At 58.1% G+C, this 19,094-nt stretch overlaps 2 protein-coding genes across 2 annotated transcripts; one reads left to right on the top strand and one right to left on the bottom strand.

The window, feature by feature from the left end:
- Positions 1-1,481: 1,481 nt before the first annotated feature.
- IUM83_06720 (Cathepsin B, cysteine protease family C01A) lies at positions 1,482-2,856 on the bottom strand (the record flags this gene model as incomplete). The annotated part of the gene is made up of 2 exons (XM_067930950.1): positions 1,482-2,256; positions 2,330-2,856. 2 exons carry the CDS (start codon positions 2,854-2,856, stop codon positions 1,482-1,484), a joined length of 1,302 nt encoding a protein of 433 aa, XP_067789733.1.
- A 1,264-nt stretch (positions 2,857-4,120) lies between these two features.
- On the top strand, positions 4,121-5,530 carry IUM83_06721 (putative transmembrane protein; the record flags this gene model as incomplete). The annotated part of the gene is made up of 2 exons (XM_067930951.1): positions 4,121-4,343; positions 4,461-5,530. 2 exons carry the CDS (start codon positions 4,121-4,123, stop codon positions 5,528-5,530), a joined length of 1,293 nt encoding a protein of 430 aa, XP_067789641.1.
- Between the last annotated feature and the right edge of the window lie 13,564 nt (positions 5,531-19,094).

The following is a 19,094-nucleotide window of genomic DNA, read 5'->3' on the forward strand; positions in this document are numbered from 1 at the left end:
TGGACATCGCCGCAACGCCATGTCGACTGCGAAGGCTGCGGCTTTGCGGTGTGTGGTGTGTTAGCGACCCGTTTTCGTATCTGCATAGACTACTTGTAGTGGCGCCATTTCGGCCGGATTCGATACGTAATGATCCCTTTCCGAGGCGGCGGCATGATCTATTTGTCCCCACCAGTGTTGGAAGGTCTTGTTAGTCAAACGCGCATGGATACACGTCATGCTCACATCGAATCATTCGGACAGACGAAATACAAGCAGGCTGTGCGTGCTTGCCGTGCTGGTGGTTACTCGGACCAAGGGCACCACTGACAGCCTGACCTGGCATCCACACCGAAGTACACGCAAGAATCGTATTGCAATCATTGACCGGGCTGGACGAGTGAACGACTGGGTCAACCAGCGTATGCCTAAAAACGAGCTCCTGAGCGAAATGTGACAGAGAGAGAAGAAGAAGAAGAAGAAGAAGAAGAAGAAGAAGAAGAAGAAGAAGAAGAAGAAGAAGAAGAAAACGTTCCTACCGATAGAGAGGTCAGTGTGTGCGCGTGTTGTACTGCACGCACGTACGTTTGCATCTTTCTAGCCTCGTAAATATGCCGGATGCCTTGTGAACGAAGAGGCGTCGGACACTCAGCGCCGCGGGTCGGCGGAGTTCGGCGGAGTATGACCAGTCGAAACGGCGACACTGCTCATGATCATCTCAGACAGGCGGATGGCAGTAGGTGGAGGTGCGGCGCGGTGCAATGGGGCGAGGTGGGGTGGACTGGTCGACGGAGGACGCATGCCTCGGGTGTTCCGACCGAATGTGGTGGTAGTCCGGAGCTGCCTATTTTCTGAACATCTGGTCTCGTGTCTGGGAGTCGTTGTTTGGGAGTCGTTATTCCAAACTGTGAGATCTTATTCACGAGCATATTTTCTCACACTAAGGATAAAATCAGATAAAATACGGATTGCATCTTGGTCGGTCGGTCGGTAGATAGGTAAGTAGGTAAGTAGGTAAGTAGGTAAGTAGGTACGTAGGTAGGCAGGCAGGTATAGTTCCCTTCCAACAACGAGTGTCTACCTACGCAGCTCAGCCCAAGGCTAGCTTTCTTTCATGCTCGTGTCTCGAGTCAACCCCGCTCGTTACGGACGACCGGGAGTTTGTCAAGCACCCAGCTGCTGATGCCGGACGGTGCACATTGTCAATGAATGAAAAAAGCGACGTGTATTCACAACGTAGCAAACCAAAAGTAGTCTATGCAGATACGAAAACGGGTCGCTAGCACACCACACACCGCGAAGCCGCAGCCTTTCTAGCGGCATGTGTTGCCCCTCATATTGGTTGCCGTGTGGATGCCGAGTCGAGCACACAAGAAGCGGCGATGTCCAGCTCAAAGCACACAAGCCTGGCGGTCGCCCAGCTAGCCGCAGTGGGTAACGCGGTAGCCCTATCGCTTAAAACGTACGCAGCCCGTAGTTTTGCAACAGGAATAGACAGCTGCCTAGATCAGACGGTTGTACGATTCATTGCGCGAGAATCTAGCGACGACATTGCTGATCACTGTGCCCAGCGCAATAAGAGCCGCGAACAGTGCGAAAAGAGAGAAACCGACGCTCCCGTTTTGTGCACCCCGGGTCTCAGCTTCCTTCCCCTCCGTTTTCCCCGTAGTGCGAAGTGCCACCGTTTCCCCCAGAAACTCCGCGTCAGAGGGCCCAATCACCCCCGCCGGTAGCTCCTCGGACTGCAGCGGCATGTTGCTGAGCACAACATCGGCCGTCGAGTTGATCGGGTGCGACGTCGCAGCTCCCTTGGCGAAGGGCACGATTCCCCAGAGAGAACCGCCGTACAGTGGTGTCGTCTGTGAGAAAACGAGCTCCTCGTCCGAAATATCGGGCGTAACCCAGTGGCAGTCCGACTCGATACCGAGGTTGTTGACTCCGCGTACGATCTTGAAGAAGCCTTTCATACCCCAGTAGGTTCCCCACGAGTTGCGCACGTTCCAGAACTTGGTGCCGTCGGCGTCCTCGCCCCAGCCTACGATCTCCACGTCGTGGTCGATATCCAAGAAGCCCGTCTTGTCGTGGAACACGCCCGCGGAGTAGTTGAACGTGAACTCATCACTGCAGGCGATGCCGCAGGTGATGGGGCCGTTCAGCAGTTCCTTCATCATGGCGTGTTCGCCCGACACACGGCCGTACTCCTTGGCTCGGTACCGCACCACCGTCTTGACCGGGAAGCAGTGGGGTCCCTGTGGATGGTCGGGCGTCGTAATGCAACTAAAACATGATTAAATAAAACATGAGAATGACAACCGTTATGAGGTCAAGTTGAAGGTGCCGTGCCACGTACTTCATGCAGTAGCCCTCGGGGGGACACGTGCCGTTGGTGGCCGAGTACTTGCGATAGTCTGTAGCACTGTAGGGAACGCAGGTCTCGTCCGGCAGCCCGTAGTGGTGCATGAACTCGAACACGTCAGAGGGCTCGCCGCCCCCGCAGCCGTCCGACAGGCCGTGCGCCGGTCCGCAGTTGAGGAAGGTCTGGCGTCCCAGCTGCACGTCCGGGCCCACGCGGCCCTGCGCGCGGTGCAGCATCTTGATGCGGTCCTGCGCCGCCGACAGCGCCCCGTGGGCGAAGCATGAGCCGCAGTACTGCGGGATGTGCTGGTTCCACGACGGCGTGCACAGGCCGCGCTCGCACCAGTCCAGCTGCTTGGGCAGCGCGCTGAGCTCCGCCGTCTGCGCCTCCGTGAGGGCCGGCAGCGTGTGCAGCTTCGGGTGCAGGTGCTCGCGCTGCTTCCACGTGCGGGCGCACAGCGGCGCAGCCGATGTGCAGCACGAGAGCGCCGCAGCGGCGACTAGAGCGAGGAGCTTCACCATGGGCGGGGAGGAGAGCGTACGAGAGTGACGCCCTGATGCTGCAGGCGGGACGCCATGCTCACGGGATTTGATGGCCAATCAACCGCTCGGTCTCATCCATCAAAGGGATGAGCGAGTTCTCTCGCTTTTGTATGGGCTGATGGACGCTCAAAGTTAGCAGGGTTGAGGGCGGCTCGTATCGTCAGCGGAAATACTACTGGTACCATAATGGTATGCAAGTTTGCTTTGGCCCGAGTATCCGCCGAGTCTTGCTGCAGGCTCTCGGGTGAGCGTGCGAGTCAAGAAGTACGCGAGGCAGCTTTATTTTTTGACAGCGATCAAGAGTCTGTGATACTAGTACCGGTAGTTGGGAGCTGGGAAGGTTGTGTGTTAAAGTCATATCTCCCGCCTCTCGCAGATCACTGCTACATTAAGTAGTTTCATTCTGGCCCAGGTGCACAGATTCTCGATCATCTCATTTGCCTCAATCAACTGGTTGTTGTAGATAGTCTACAAGCTCGAGTTGTAGGCACTGTCATCAGCTTCATCCGAGCTCGGGTAGATGCACTGGTAATCGATTGGCGTGGTCAGGCTGAGCGGTGGCATCTCGTCCACGCACGCGTTGTCCAACTTGCTCAGGTCTCCGCCGCTGCTCACGAGCACATTCATCCCCCACGTCTCCCTGGTATAAAGGTTATCCACAGGAAACGACCACGCAACAGCCTGTGTGCCGTGTGGTTGGGCGTCACCAGCTCCTTGTTGTCGGACTCGGCAAACTTTTGTGGCGTCTTTGGGTCCAGTTTGCTGCTCGGTAGCAGCATACTCGTCTGACTCAGAATTGTGGCACTCTAAATCCAGTACTGGCTGCGCTCGTACATGATGGCATTCGCGTCGTAGCCTCCAAGTCCCAACTCTTCGCTCCGTTTTGCTTTCTCCTTCGAGAACGCGCAATACACTGGAGCATGCTGGTAAATAGTCCCGTCGGAAAGCCTGGTACTGGCGAATCGGCGTTCATCTCATCGGCCGACGGACCAGACAATTCCCACAGCTCCGAGAAAACGGTCTGGAAGTAAAACAGGTTCGAGTTATTATAGCACACGTACATAAATGTACTGGTAGGGTACAGTTGGTAGGTTGAAGTGACTCTATCCCAGTATGACGATTGGTTTGACTTTCGTCCAATCGGAAAACTGACCCATAGACCGGTACAGTGTACCGCATCGACTAAATCGTCCCATCGGTATCCAGACTGATTCAGTCTTTCCCTCCCTAATAGGCAACAGTCATGTGGCGTCGTGGTCTCCTCGCCGGCGCCGCCTCCGCGCGCGTGCTCTCTCCCCGCCCCTCGACGCGTCTGCAGCTGGCGCGAGCCATCGCCACCTCCGCGCCGCTTCAGTACGGCCGCGCGCGCGCCATCGAGCTCAAGTACCACGACGGCACGTGCACGCTGGCGGTGCCGCTGCCCCTCAGCGGCTTCGACGAGGAGCGGGTCTTCAGCATCCCTCCAGGTAAAAATAAAAATATTTAAAAAAAAGAAAAAAAAAGTGTGTATGCAGGTTCTATTTCTATTTTTTATTTACTAACTGGTTGCTTTATTGTAATTTACTTTACTATTTTGTTGATAGAGACGACGGTGGCCGACATCGTTGCACAGATTGAAGCGGAGGACAAGTCGGTGCAGAGTGTAGCCATCCGCTCTGCCAGGGGGGAGACCTTCCAGCCCGATGACACGCTGCAGAAGGTGCTGACCGACGACTTCGAGCTGCTGCTGAACGACCAGGTGCTGCCCGTGCGCGCGCCCGTGTTCACAGGCAGCGCGTACCAGAGCCTGGCGGACGACGGCGACCTGGACGTGCGCTCCGTGGCGCAGAAGGCGGCCATCATCATGCTGCGTAGCGACCTGGAGCGGCTCGGAAAATGGAAGATCAGCCACCCGGAGTTCCTGCACATGTGCCAGGAGAGGGGCATCCCCAAGAAGCAGGCGCCCGAGGTGCTGCAGGCCTTCCACCAGTCCGGAGTCGTCTTCTACTTCGGCAAGTCGGACGACGAGGACCTGGCCCACTCTGTGTTCCTGCAGCCGCGCAGCATCCTGGACTCGTACTTGGAGTCCATCGGGCTCTCGCCGCTCTCGTCGCAGCTCTTCCAGCAGCAGCGCGAGGCTCTGCTGGCCAAGATTCAGGCGCTCGAGCCCGAGCATGTGGCGTTGGTGAACTTGCGGCGTGAATTGGAGGCTACGGCAACGCGGCAAGCGAACATCATTGCGTACGGACTGTCCACTTCGCTGGTGGGAGCCTTCGGCCTCTACTTTTGGCTGTCGTTTATTCACTTCTCGTGGGATATCATGGAGCCGGTGACGTACTTCACGGGCTTCGGTGTCTCCATCATCGGCTACGCGTGGTGGAGTATCACGAACCAGGAGTACGAGTACGAGAATATCTACCACTACGTGTACACCCGGCGCCTGCGTCGGCAGATGGCCAAGGCGAAGTTCGATCAGGAGCGGTACGCCGCACTAACGGAGGAGCTGCGGCTTGCTCGCGAGCAGCTGGCGCAGACGGAACTGGTGCTCAGCAAGTCCACGCCGCTGCAGGCCTACTACTTGCATCTGCTGGACACCAAGCGTGAGCTGAAGCCGCCAGTCCTTGCTGCTCTACGGGCGCCCATCAAGGCCAAGGACGTACCAGCAGCTTCCTAGACGATGCGCTCCAGCTGACTGAGTGCACGGGTACCAAAATTACGTTGTTGTTTTAAAAAGGTCTGCCGCCGCACGAGTGGAATGCAAAATGGCAGGCGTATACATTGTAATACGAGAAAGTAGGCTAGCTAAGCCTCCCGAAAACTAGTTGGTTGCTCACACACATTTCGACTCGAGTAAATTAGCATAAATCTAAACCCTTTCGGTGGACTGCGCCACATGGCGGATAGCACACAAAATGGGAGTAGTGCACCGTTCGGACAGACAAATACGAAACGGATCGAGTGTTTGATGTGCAGTGCTGTGCCGAGCGGAGTTGTCTGCTCTCCAAGAATCTTCGGCGGACAGGCCACCCGTGACGGACCAGCCAGCTCATCGAAGTCCTACAATCTTCGGCGAGACGGCGGCGAGCGACAAGTGCTCGAATAGATAGCGGTGACTACTGTCTACATCCTGTAATTGGAGGCGTCGAAGTATCTGTTGGAGTGTAGCGAGTAGATGGAGCGTGGTGAGCTGTCGTCGGGGCGGCATCTTGCGCGCGTCGCCAGCATCGAAGTCTCTACGCGAGATTGTAAGTTCGTCGGTTGACGTGTAGGCCACCAGCGCTAGCTGAGGCGGAGCGGGAGGTCTAGGTCGTTGGGCACTTGAAGGAGGGGGTTGCCGATGGAAACGGCAGCAATTGGCACGACGGTGGAAACCGACGGGGATAGGATAGTGGCGCAGGCCAACCTCGACTGCTCAGGCTAAAGTGTTGGGTGTGCTCTATCTCTACGCATCTCGTTTTGTCTCTCAAGCCTGTCGCGCTGTCCGTGTCTTTAATCGCGCTCGGGCCCGTTAGTAGCAGCAGCAGCAGCAGCAGCAGCAGCAGCAGCAGCAGCAGGGTGAGGAGGAGGAGCACGTCCTAGTCTGGCCGATACGTTTTCGCGAAAATCAACGCACAGCGATCTGGAAACTATCAAGGAAGCAACAGTAACAAATCCGCGAGTTGGCTGCGCTGACGAGTTTTGTTCAGGCGCGTAAAAACGATGGTAGATAGAGTCTTTTTTGGTAATACAATCCGGAACATAAGCAGAACTCACAATAGTTTCTAGAGGTAGAACTTCTAGAAGTAGAACCTTTAGACGTTCCAAACTGTGCGATCTGATTCAGGATGCAATATGCTCCATGTTACGAAAAGAACACGGATCATATCTCCGACGCGAAACGATCGTAATTCACTGACTCGTTCGCGTCGTGATCAATTCAATCCACGTGGGGCATGCTAGTCCCCATCGAATTTCTTACGCACGAGGTCTATGGTAACCAAACAGCAACGTGTATTAATTAACAACGTAGCAATTCAAAAGTCTGTGCAGATGCGCAAGTCGGATCGCTCGCCCACAGCGAACGGTACCAATTCCCAATGGCGCCGCTGTAGCAGCGCAACCCAATCTGACGCTGAGCGAAAGCTTAACGGAGCGGTGCCCGATGCTCGCAGCCGATGTCCCCAGGAACAAGCCACGCTTGGCACACGTTAGTCGCCACCGGTGTTCGCACGCGGCCTTGGACTACCGCTGCGACGGCGGTTGGGTGAGCCCGGTTGCGAGGGGCGAGGCGAACGCGGAGGTGCGGTCGTGCTCCACCGGTCCCTCTCGTCGTGCTGGTCGTGCTGGTCGTGCTGGTCGTGGAACGGCTCGCGGTGGTCTTGGTCTCGGGCTGCTGGCTGGGCCGTCGGGCTAGACGGGTGCTGCCAGTGGCGCGGCGAACGGGGCGGCTCCGTCGTGCCCCAGTGGTCCCTGTCACCATGTTCGTCGCGGAACGACTCGCGCCTCTCGGGCGCAGCCGTGGGCGACGGAATGTAGCGCAGCGAGCGAGGCGGCTGACTGCGACCCGGGGAGCGAGGTGGCTCCGTCGTGCTCCATCGGTAGCGCTCATCATGGCCATCGTGTCCGTCGCGGAACGACTCGTGGTGATCGCGCGTCTCCGGTGCTGCCGTCGGACTAGAGGGATGCTGCCAGTGGTTTGGCGAGCCCGGTTGCGACGGGCGCGGTGAACGGGGAGGGCGGTCGAGCTCCACCCGTTCCTGTCATTGTCGCGATCGTGGAACGAGTCGCGACGAGCTCTCGCTTGTGGTGCAGCCGACGGACTGGAGGGGTGCTGCGAGCGCCCAGGCGACGACGGCCTGGCACCCACGGGGAGTGCGGCGCCATGTCGTTGCTATGCAGCTCCCGCACGACGGAGTTCGACTGTGTCTCGACCGACGCATCGGTGGCGGAGGCAAAGCCCAAGAAAGTGGCGACGACAAGTGTTGTGGCGAGCTTCATAGTAGGCAGGAAGGCAGGAAGGAAGGCAGCTAGGCTGGTGGTTGGTTGCCTGCTGGGGTGGGTGAGTACTTGGGTCTTGGACCGAGTTGGTGAGTTGAGGAATGAGATCGGCTCGCGACTCCGCTCGCCTGGTCCGAATAGGCTTCTCCCTTCTGCCGTCGACGACGAGCTGCACAGCACTACCGTTCGTTTCAGGCGAAGCGTCTGGGCCCGTAGCCTTGCAGTGGTTGAAGCGGTCGTAGCGAAATGGCCTCGTTCGGTTGAGCGTCCGTTCGTTTGGAGGCAAGGCTCTAGTTACCTATCTCTCCGATCTACCTCCGTGACTCGACCACACACCTCGGATGCAGCCTGCATCGGGGGCCACTCAGCTGATCTCTGTAACCCTCGATTACCGAAACGGTGAGCACGGTGGGTGAGCGCACTCCGACTCGGCCGACGGTACGTAAACCTCTCGCGTGTAAAAGCATAAACACTAGCCGCGCCCTCCACCAGTTAAGAACGTTGGCATCCGTTTCACGATGTAGACAGTAGTCACCGCTATCTATTCGAGCACTTGTCGCTCGCCGCCGTCTCGCCGAAGATTGTAGGACATCGATGAGATGGCTGATCCGTCACGGGTGGCCTGTCCGCCGAAGATTGTAGGACATCGATGAGCTGGCTGATCCGTCACTGGTGGCCTGTCCGCCGAAGATTCTTGGAGCGCAGACAACTCCGCTCGGCACAGCACTGCACATCAAACACTCGATCCGTTTCGTATTTGTCTGTCCGAACGGTGCACTACTTCCTTGCGCGTGTGTACTTCAGTATCCGCCAAGTGGCGCAGTTCACCAATCGCCATGGCGTGTGCAGATATCTCATGGGGGTAATTGTCAGAAAGCCTCATTACGCACCACTCTCGTGTGTAACGGCAAGCAGTGGTAACGGCATCTCGCTTCAGCTTACAACTGATGCTTGTCAGTCCTGAGTTGCAGATCTTACTCAGTCACCGTACCGCTCACGGACTAAAAGCATAAACACTAGCCGCGCCCTCCACCAGTTCGGAACGTTGGCGTCCGTTTCACGCGAGAGGTTTACGTACCGTCGGCCGAGTCGGAGTGCGCTCACCCACCGTGCTCACCGTTTCGGTAATCGAGGGTTACAGAGATCAGCTGAGTGGCCCCCGATGCAGGCTGCATCCGAGGTGTGTGGTCGAGTCACGGAGGTAGATCGGAGAGATAGGTAACTAGAGCCTTGCCTCCAAACGAACGGACGCTCAACCGAACGAGGCCATTTCGCTACGACCGCTTCAACCACTGCAAGGCTACGGGCCCAGACGCTTCGCCTGAAACGAACGGTAGTGCTGTGCAGCTCGTCGTCGACGGCAGAAGGGAGAAGCCTATTCAGACCAGGCGAGCGGAGTCGCGAGCCGATCTCATTCCTCAACTCACCAACTCGGTCCAAGACCCAAGTACTCACCCACCCCAGCAGGCAACCAACCACCAGCCTAGCTGCCTTCCTTCCTGCCTTCCTGCCTACTATGAAGCTCGCCACAACACTTGTCGTCGCCACTTTCTTGGGCTTTGCCTCCGCCACCGATGCGTCGGTCGAGACACAGTCGAACTCCGTCGTGCGGGAGCTGCATAGCAACGACATGGCGCCGCACTCCCCCGTGGGTGCCAGGCCGTCGTCGCCTGGGCGCTCGCAGCACCCCTCCAGTCCGTCGGCTGCACCACAAGCGAGAGTTCGTCGCGACTCGTTCCACGATCGCGACAATGACAGGAGCGGGTGGAGCTCGACCGCCCCTCCCCGTTCACCGCGCCCGTCGCAACCGGGCTCGCCAAACCACTGGCAGCATCCCTCTAGTCCGACGGCAGCACCGGAGACGCGCGATCACCACGAGTCGTTCCGCGACGGACACGATGGCCATGATGAGCGCTACCGATGGAGCACGACGGAGCCACCTCGCTCCCCGGGTCGCAGTCAGCCGCCTCGCTCGCTGCGCTACATTGCGTCGCCCACGGCTGCGCCCGAGAGGCGCGAGTCGTTCCGCGACGAACACGGTGACAGGGACCACTGGGGCACGACGGAGCCGCCCCGTTCGCCGCGCCACTGGCAGCACCCGTCTAGCCCGACGGCCCAGCCAGCAGCCCGAGACCAAGACCACCGCGAGCCGTTCCACGACCAGCACGACCAGCTCGACGAGAGGGACCGGTGGAGCACGACCGCACCTCCGCGTTCGCCTCGCCCCTCGCAACCGGGCTCACCCAACCGCCGTCGCAGCGGTAGTCCAAGGCCGCGTGCGAACACCGGTGGCGACTAACGTGTGCCAAGCGTGGCTTGTTCCTGGGGACATCGGCTGCGAGCATCGGGCACCGCTCCGTTAAGCTTTCGCTCAGCGTCAGATTGGGTTGCGCTGCTACAGCGGGCGCCATTGGGAATTGGTACCGTTCGCTGTGGGCGAGCGATCCGACTTGCGCATCTGCACAGACTTTTGAATTGCTACGTTGTTAATTAATACACGTTGCTGTTTGGTTACCATAGACCTCGTGCGTAAGAAGTTCGATGAGGACTAGCATGCCCCACGTGGATTGAATTGATTACGACGCAAACGAGTCAGTGAATTACGAGCGAGTTTCGCGTCGGAGATATGATCCGTGTTCTTTTCGTAACATGGAGGATATTGCATCCTGAATCAGATCGCACAGTTTGGAACGTCTAAAGGTTCTACTTCTAGAAGTTCTACCTCTAGAAGTTCTTCCTCTAGAAGTTCTACCTCTAGAAACTATTGTGAGTTCTGCTTATGTTCCGGATTGTATTACCAGAAAAGACTCTATCTACCATCGTTTTTACGCACCTGAACAAAAGTCGTCAGCGCAGCCAACTCGCGCATTTGTTACTGTTGCTTCCTTGATAGTTTCCAGATCGCTGTGCGTTGATTTTCGCGAAAACGTATCGGCCAGACTAGGACGTGCTCCTCCTCCTCACCCTGCTGCTGCTGCTGCTGCTACTAACGGGCCCGAGCGCGATTAAAGACACGGACAGCGCGACAGGCTTGAGAGACAAAACGAGATGCGTAGAGATAGAGCACACCCAACACTTTAGCCTGAGCAGTCGAGGTTGGCCTGCGCCACTATCCTATCCCCGTCGGTTTCCACCGTCGTGCCAATTGCTGCCGTTTCCATCGGCAACCCCCTCCTTCAAGTGCCCAACGACCTAGACCTCCCGCTCCGCCTCAGCTAGCGCTGGTGGCCTACACGTCAACCGACGAACTTACAATCTCGCGTAGAGACTTCGATGCTGGCGACGCGCGCAAGATGCCGCCCCGACGACAGCTCACCACGCTCCATCTACTCGCTACACTCCAACAGATACTTCGACGCCTCCAATTACAGGATGTAGACAGTAGTCACCGCTATCTATTCGAGCACTTGTCGCTCGCCGCCGTCTCGCCGAAGATTGTAGGACATCGATGAGCTGGCTGATCCGTCACGGGTGGCCTGTCCGCCGAAGATTCTTGGAGCGCAGACAACTCCGCTCGGCACAGCACTGCACATCAAACACTCGATCCGTTTCGTATTTGTCTGTCCGAACGGTGCACTACTTCCTTGCGCGTGTGTACTTCAGTATCCGCCAAGTGGCGCAGTTCACCAATCGCCATGGCGTGTGCAGATATCTCATGGGGGTAATTGTCAGAAAGCCTCATTACGCACCACTCTCGTGTGTAACGGCAAGCAGTGGTAACGGCGTCTCGCTTCAGCTTACAACTGATGCTTGTCAGTCCTGAGTTGCAGATCTTACTCAGTCACCGTACCGCTCACGGACTAAAAGCATAAACACTAGCCGCGCCCTCCACCAGTTCGGAACGTTGGCGTCCGTTTCACGCGAGAGGTTTACGTACCGTCGGCCGAGTCGGAGTGCGCTCACCCACCGTGCTCACCGTTTCGGTAATCGAGGGTTACAGAGATCAGCTGAGTGGCCCCCGATGCAGGCTGCATCCGAGGTGTGTGGTCGAGTCACGGAGGTAGATCGGAGAGATAGGTAACTAGAGCCTTGCCTCCAAACGAACGGACGCTCAACCGAACGAGGCCATTTCGCTACGACCGCTTCAACCACTGCAAGGCTACGGGCCCAGACGCTTCGCCTGAAACGAACGGTAGTGCTGTGCAGCTCGTCGTCGACGGCAGAAGGGAGAAGCCTATTCGGACCAGGCGAGCGGAGTCGCGAGCCGATCTCATTCCTCAACTCACCAACTCGGTCCAAGACCCAAGTACTCACCCACCCCAGCAGGCAACCAACCACCAGCCTAGCTGCCTTCCTTCCTGCCTTCCTGCCTACTATGAAGCTCGCCACAACACTTGTCGTCGCCACTTTCTTGGGCTTTGCCTCCGCCACCGATGCGTCGGTCGAGACACAGTCGAACTCCGTCGTGCGGGAGCTGCATAGCAACGACATGGCGCCGCACTCCCCGTGGGTGCCAGGCCGTCGTCGCCTGGGCGCTCGCAGCACCCCTCCAGTCCGTCGGCTGCACCACAAGCGAGAGCTCGTCGCGACTCGTTCCACGATCGCGACAATGACAGGAACGGGTGGAGCTCGACCGCCCCTCCCCGTTCACCGCGCCCGTCGCAACCGGGCTCGCCAAACCACTGGCAGCATCCCTCTAGTCCGACGGCAGCACCGGAGACGCGCGATCACCACGAGTCGTTCCGCGACGGACACGATGGCCATGATGAGCGCTACCGATGGAGCACGACGGAGCCACCTCGCTCCCCGGGTCGCAGTCAGCCGCCTCGCTCGCTGCGCTACATTCCGTCGCCCACGGCTGCGCCCGAGAGGCGCGAGTCGTTCCGCGACGAACATGGTGACAGGGACCACTGGGACACGACGGAGCCGCCCCGTTCGCCGCGCCACTGGTAGCACCCGTCTAGCCCGACGGCCCAGCCAGCAGCCCGAGACCAAGACCACCGCGAGCCGTTCCACGACCAGCACGACCAGCTCGACGAGAGGGACCGGTGGAGCACGACCGCACCTCCGCGTTCGCCTCGCCCCTCGCAACCGGGCTCACCCAACCGCCGTCGCAGCGGTAGTCCAAGGCCGCGTGCGAACACCGGTGGCGACTAACGTGTGCCAAGCGTGGCTTGTTCCTGGGGACATCGGCTGCGAGCATCGGGCACCGCTCCGTTAAGCTTTCGCTCAGCGTCAGATTGGGTTGCGCTGCTACAGCGGGCGCCATTGGGAATTGGTACCGTTCGCTGTGGGCGAGCGATCCGACTTGCGCATCTGCACAGACTTTTGAATTGCTACGTTGTTAATTAATACACGTTGCTGTTTGGTTACCATAGACCTCGTGCGTAAGAAGTTCGATGAGGACTAGCATGCCCCACGTGGATTGAATTGATTACGACGCAAACGAGTCAGTGAATTACGAGCGAGTTTCGCGTCGGAGATATGATCCGTGTTCTTTTCGTAACATGGAGGATATTGCATCCAGAATCAGATCGCACAGTTTGGAACGTCTAAAGGTTCTACTTCTAGAAGTTCTACCTCTAGAAGTTCTTCCTCTAGAAGTTCTACCTCTAGAAACTATTGTGAGTTCTGCTTATGTTCCGGATTGTATTACCAGAAAAGACTCTATCTACCATCGTTTTTACGCACCTGAACAAAAGTCGTCAGCGCAGCCAACTCGCGCATTTGTTACTGTTGCTTCCTTGATAGTTTCCAGATCGCTGTGCGTTGATTTTCGCGAAAACGTATCGGCCAGACTAGGACGTGCTCCTCCTCCTCACCCTGCTGCTGCTGCTGCTGCTGCTACTAACGGGCCCGAGCGCGATTAAAGACACGGACAGCGCGACAGGCTTGAGGACAAAACGAGATGCGTAGAGATAGAGCACACCCAACACTTTAGCCTGAGCAGTCGAGGTTGGCCTGCGCCACTATCCTATCCCCGTCGGTTTCCACCGTCGTGCCAATTGCTGCCGTTTCCATCGGCAACCCCCTCCTTCAAGTGCCCAACGACCTAGACCTCCCGCTCCGCCTCAGCTAGCGCTGGTGGCCTACACGTCAACCGACGAACTTACAATCTCGCGTAGAGACTTCGATGCTGGCGACGCGCGCAAGATGCCGCCCCGACGACAGCTCACCACGCTCCATCTACTCGCTACACTCCAACAGATACTTCGACGCCTCCAATTACAGGATGTAGACAGTAGTCACCGCTATCTATTCGAGCACTTGTCGCTCGCCGCCGTCTCGCCGAAGATTGTAGGACATCGATGAGCTGGCTGATCCGTCACGGGTGGCCTGTCCGCCGAAGATTCTTGGAGCGCAGACAACTCCGCTCGGCACAGCACTGCACATCAAACACTCGATCCGTTTCGTATTTGTCTGTCCGAACGGTGCACTACTTCCTTGCGCGTGTGTACTTCAGTATCCGCCAAGTGGCGCAGTTCACCAATCGCCATGGCGTGTGCAGATATCTCATGGGGTAATTGTCAGAAAGCCTCATTACGCACCACTCTCGTGTGTAACGGCAAGCAGTGGTAACGGCGTCTCGCTTCAGCTTACAACTGATGCTTGTCAGTCCTGAGTTGCAGATCTTACTCAGTCACCGTACCGCTCACGGACTAAAAGCATAAACACTAGCCGCGCCCTCCACCAGTTCGGAACGTTGGCGTCCGTTTCACGCGAGAGGTTTACGTACCGTCGGCCGAGTCGGAGTGCGCTCACCCACCGTGCTCACCGTTTCGGTAATCGAGGGTTACAGAGATCAGCTGAGTGGCCCCCGATGCAGGCTGCATCCGAGGTGTGTGGTCGAGTCACGGAGGTAGATCGGAGAGATAGGTAACTAGAGCCTTGCCTCCAAACGAACGGACGCTCAACCGAACGAGGCCATTTCGCTACGACCGCTTCAACCACTGCAAGGCTACGGGCCCAGACGCTTCGCCTGAAACGAACGGTAGTGCTGTGCAGCTCGTCGTCGACGGCAGAAGGGAGAAGCCTATTCGGACCAGGCGAGCGGAGTCGCGAGCCGATCTCATTCCTCAACTCACCAACTCGGTCCAAGACCCAAGTACTCACCCACCCCAGCAGGCAACCAACCACCAGCCTAGCTGCCTTCCTTCCTGCCTTCCTGCCTACTATGAAGCTCGCCACAACACTTGTCGTCGCCACTTTCTTGGGCTTTGCCTCCGCCACCGATGCGTCGGTCGAGACACAGTCGAACTCCGTCGTGCGGGAGCTGCATAGCAACGACATGGCGCCGCACTCCCCCGTGGGTGCCAGGCCGTCGTCGCCTGGGCGCTCGCAGCACCCCTCCAGTCCGTCGGCTGCACCACAAGCGAGAGCTCGTCGCGACTCGTTCCACGATCGCGACAATGACAGGAACGGGTGGAGCTCGACCGCCCCTCCCCGTTCACCGCGCCCGTCGCAACCGGGCTCGCCAAACCACTGGCAGCATCCCTCTAGTCCGACGGCAGCACCGGAGACGCGCGATCACCACGAGTCGTTCCGCGACGGACACGATGGCCATGATGAGCGCTACCGATGGAGCACGACGGAGCCACCTCGCTCCCCGGGTCGCAGTCAGCCGCCTCGCTCGCTGCGCTACATTCCGTCGCCCACGGCTGCGCCCGAGAGGCGCGAGTCGTTCCGCGACGAACATGGTGACAGGGACCACTGGGACACGACGGAGCCGCCCCGTTCGCCGCGCCACTGGCAGCACCCGTCTAGCCCGACGGCCCAGCCAGCAGCCCGAGACCAAGACCACCGCGAGCCGTTCCACGACCAGCACGACCAGCACGACCAGCTCGACGAGAGGGACCGGTGGAGCACGACCGCACCTCCGCGTTCGCCTCGCCCCTCGCAACCGGGCTCACCCAACCGCCGTCGCAGCGGTAGTCCAAGGCCGCGTGCGAACACCGGTGGCGACTAACGTGTGCCAAGCGTGGCTTGTTCCTGGGGACATCGGCTGCGAGCATCGGGCACCGCTCCGTTAAGCTTTCGCTCAGCGTCAGATTGGGTTGCGCTGCTACAGCGGGCGCCATTGGGAATTGGTACCGTTCGCTGTGGGCGAGCGATCCGACTTGCGCATCTGCACAGACTTTTGAATTGCTACGTTGTTAATTAATACACGTTGCTGTTTGGTTACCATAGACCTCGTGCGTAAGAAGTTCGATGGGGACTAGCATGCCCCACGTGGATTGAATTGATTACGACGCAAACGAGTCAGTGAATTACGAGCGAGTTTCGCGTCGGAGATATGATCCGTGTTCTTTTCGTAACATGGAGGATATTGCATCCTGAATCAGATCGCACAGTTTGGAACGTCTAAAGGTTCTACTTCTAGAAGTTCTACCTCTAGAAGTTCTACCTCTAGAAGTTCTACCTCTAGAAACTATTGTGAGTTCTGCTTATGTTCCGGATTGTATTACCAGAAAAGACTCTATCTACCATCGTTTTTACGCACCTGAACAAAAGTCGTCAGCGCAGCCAACTCGCGGATTTGTTACTGTTGCTTCCTTGATAGTTTCCAGATCGCTGTGCGTTGATTTTCGCGAAAACGTATCGGCCAGACTAGGACGTGCTCCTCCTCCTCACCCTGCTGCTGCTGCTGCTGCTACTAACGGGCCCGAGCGCGATTAAAGACACGGACAGCGCGACAGGCTTGAGAGACAAAACGAGATGCGTAGAGATAGAGCACACCCAACACTTTAGCCTGAGCAGTCGAGGTTGGCCTGCGCCACTATCCTATCCCCGTCGGTTTCCACCGTCGTGCCAATTGCTGCCGTTTCCATCGGCAACCCCCTCCTTCAAGTGCCCAACGACCTAGACCTCCCGCTCCGCCTCAGCTAGCGCTGGTGGCCTACACGTCAACCGACGAACTTACAATCTCGCGTAGAGACTTCGATGCTGGCGACGCGCGCAAGATGCCGCCCCGACGACAGCTCACCACGCTCCATCTACTCGCTACACTCCAACAGATACTTCGACGCCTCCAATTACAGGATGTAGACAGTAGTCACCGCTATCTATTCGAGCACTTGTCGCTCGCCGCCGTCTCGCCGAAGATTGTAGGACATCGATGAGCTGGCTGATCCGTCACGGGTGGCCTGTCCGCCGAAGATTCTTGGAGCGCAGACAACTCCGCTCGGCACAGCACTGCACATCAAACACTCGATCCGTTTCGTATTTGTCTGTCCGAACGGTGCACTACTTCCTTGCGCGTGTGTACTTCAGTATCCGCCAAGTGGCGCAGTTCACCAATCGCCATGGCGTGTGCAGATATCTCATGGGGGTAATTGTCAGAAAGCCTCATTACGCACCACTCTCGTGTGTAACGGCAAGCAGTGGTAACGGCGTCTCGCTTCAGCTTACAACTGATGCTTGTCAGTCCTGAGTTGCAGATCTTACTCAGTCACCGTACCGCTCACGGACTAAAAGCATAAACACTAGCCGCGCCCTCCACCAGTTCGGAACGTTGGCGTCCGTTTCACGCGAGAGGTTTACGTACCGTCGGCCGAGTCGGAGTGCGCTCACCCACCGTGCTCACCGTTTCGGTAATCGAGGGTTACAGAGATCAGCTGAGTGGCCCCCGATGCAGGCTGCATCCGAGGTGTGTGGTCGAGTCACGGAGGTAGATCGGAGAGATAGGTAACTAGAGCCTTGCCTCCAAACGAACGGACGCTCAACCGAACGAGGCCATTTCGCTACGACCGCTTCAACCACTGCAAGGCTACGGGCCCAGACGCTTCGCCTGAAACGAACGGTAGTGCTGTGCAGCTCGTCGTCGACGGCAGAAGGGAGAAGCCTATTCGGACCAGGCGAGCGGAGTCGCGAGCCGATCTCATTCCTCAACTCACCAACTCGGTCCAAGACCCAAGTACTCACCCACCCCAGCAGGCAACCAACCACCAGCCTAGCTGCCTTCCTTCCTGCCTTCCTGCCTACTATGAAGCTCGCCACAACACTTGTCGTCGCCACTTTCTTGGGCTTTGCCTCCGCCACCGATGCGTCGGTCGAGACACAGTCGAACTCCGTCGTGCGGGAGCTGCATAGCAACGACATGGCGCCGCACTCCCCGTGGGTGCCAGGCCGTCGTCGCCTGGGCGCTCGCAGCACCCTCCAGTCCGTCGGCTGCACCACAAGCGAGAGCTCGTCGCGACTCGTTCCACGATCGCGACAATGACAGGAACGGGTGGAGCTCGACCGCCCCTCCCCGTTCACCGCGCCCGTCGCAACCGGGCTCGCCAAACCACTGGCAGCATCCCTCTAGTCCGACGGCAGCACCGGAGACGCGCGATCACCACGAGTCGTTCCGCGACGGACACGATGGCCATGATGAGCGCTACCGATGGAGCACGACGGAGCCACCTCGCTCCCCGGGTCGCAGTCAGCCGCCTCGCTCGCTGCGCTACATTCCGTCGCCCACGGCTGCGCCCGAGAGGCGCGAGTCGTTCCGCGACGAACATGGTGACAGGGACCACTGGGACACGACGGAGCCGCCCCGTTCGCCGCGCCACTGGCAGCACCCGTCTAGCCCGACGGCCCAGCCAGCAGCCCGAGACCAAGACCACCGCGAGCCGTTCCACGACCAGCACGACCAGCACGACCAGCACGACGAGAGGGACCGGTGGAGCACGACCGCACCTCCGCGTTCGCCTCGCCCCTCGCAACCGGGCTCACCCAACCGCCGTCGCAGCGGTAGTCCAAGGCCGCGTGCGAACACCGGTGGCGACTAACGTGTGCCAAGCGTGGCTTGTTCCTGGGGACATCGGCTGCGAGCATCGGGCACCGCTCCGTTAAGCTTTCGCTCAGCGTCAGATTGGGTTGCGCTGCTACAGCGGGCGCCATTGGGAATTGGTACCGTTCGCTGTGGGCGAGCGATCCGACTTGCGCATCTGCACAGACTTTTGAATTGCTACGTTGTTAATTAATACACGTTGCTGTTTGGTTACCATAGACCTCGTGCGTAAGAAGTTCGATGAGGACTAGCATGCCCCACGTGGATTGAATTGATCACGACGCGAACGAGTCAGTGAATTACGAGCGAGTTTCGCGTCGGAGATATGATCCGTGTTCTTTTCGTAACATGGAGGATATTGCATCCTGAATCAGATCGCACAGTTTGGAACGTCTAAAGGTTCTACTTCTAGAAGTTCTACCTCTAGAAGTTCTACCTCTAGAAGTTCTACCTCTAGAAACTATTGTGAGTTCTGCTTATGTTCCGGATTGTATTACCAAAAAAGACTCTATCTACCATCGTTTTTACGCACCTGAACAAAAGTCGT

Source organism: Phytophthora cinnamomi (assembly GCF_018691715.1).
Source record: "Phytophthora cinnamomi strain GKB4 chromosome Unknown Contig50, whole genome shotgun sequence".
Lineage (NCBI taxonomy): Eukaryota > Oomycota > Peronosporomycetes > Peronosporales > Peronosporaceae > Phytophthora > Phytophthora cinnamomi.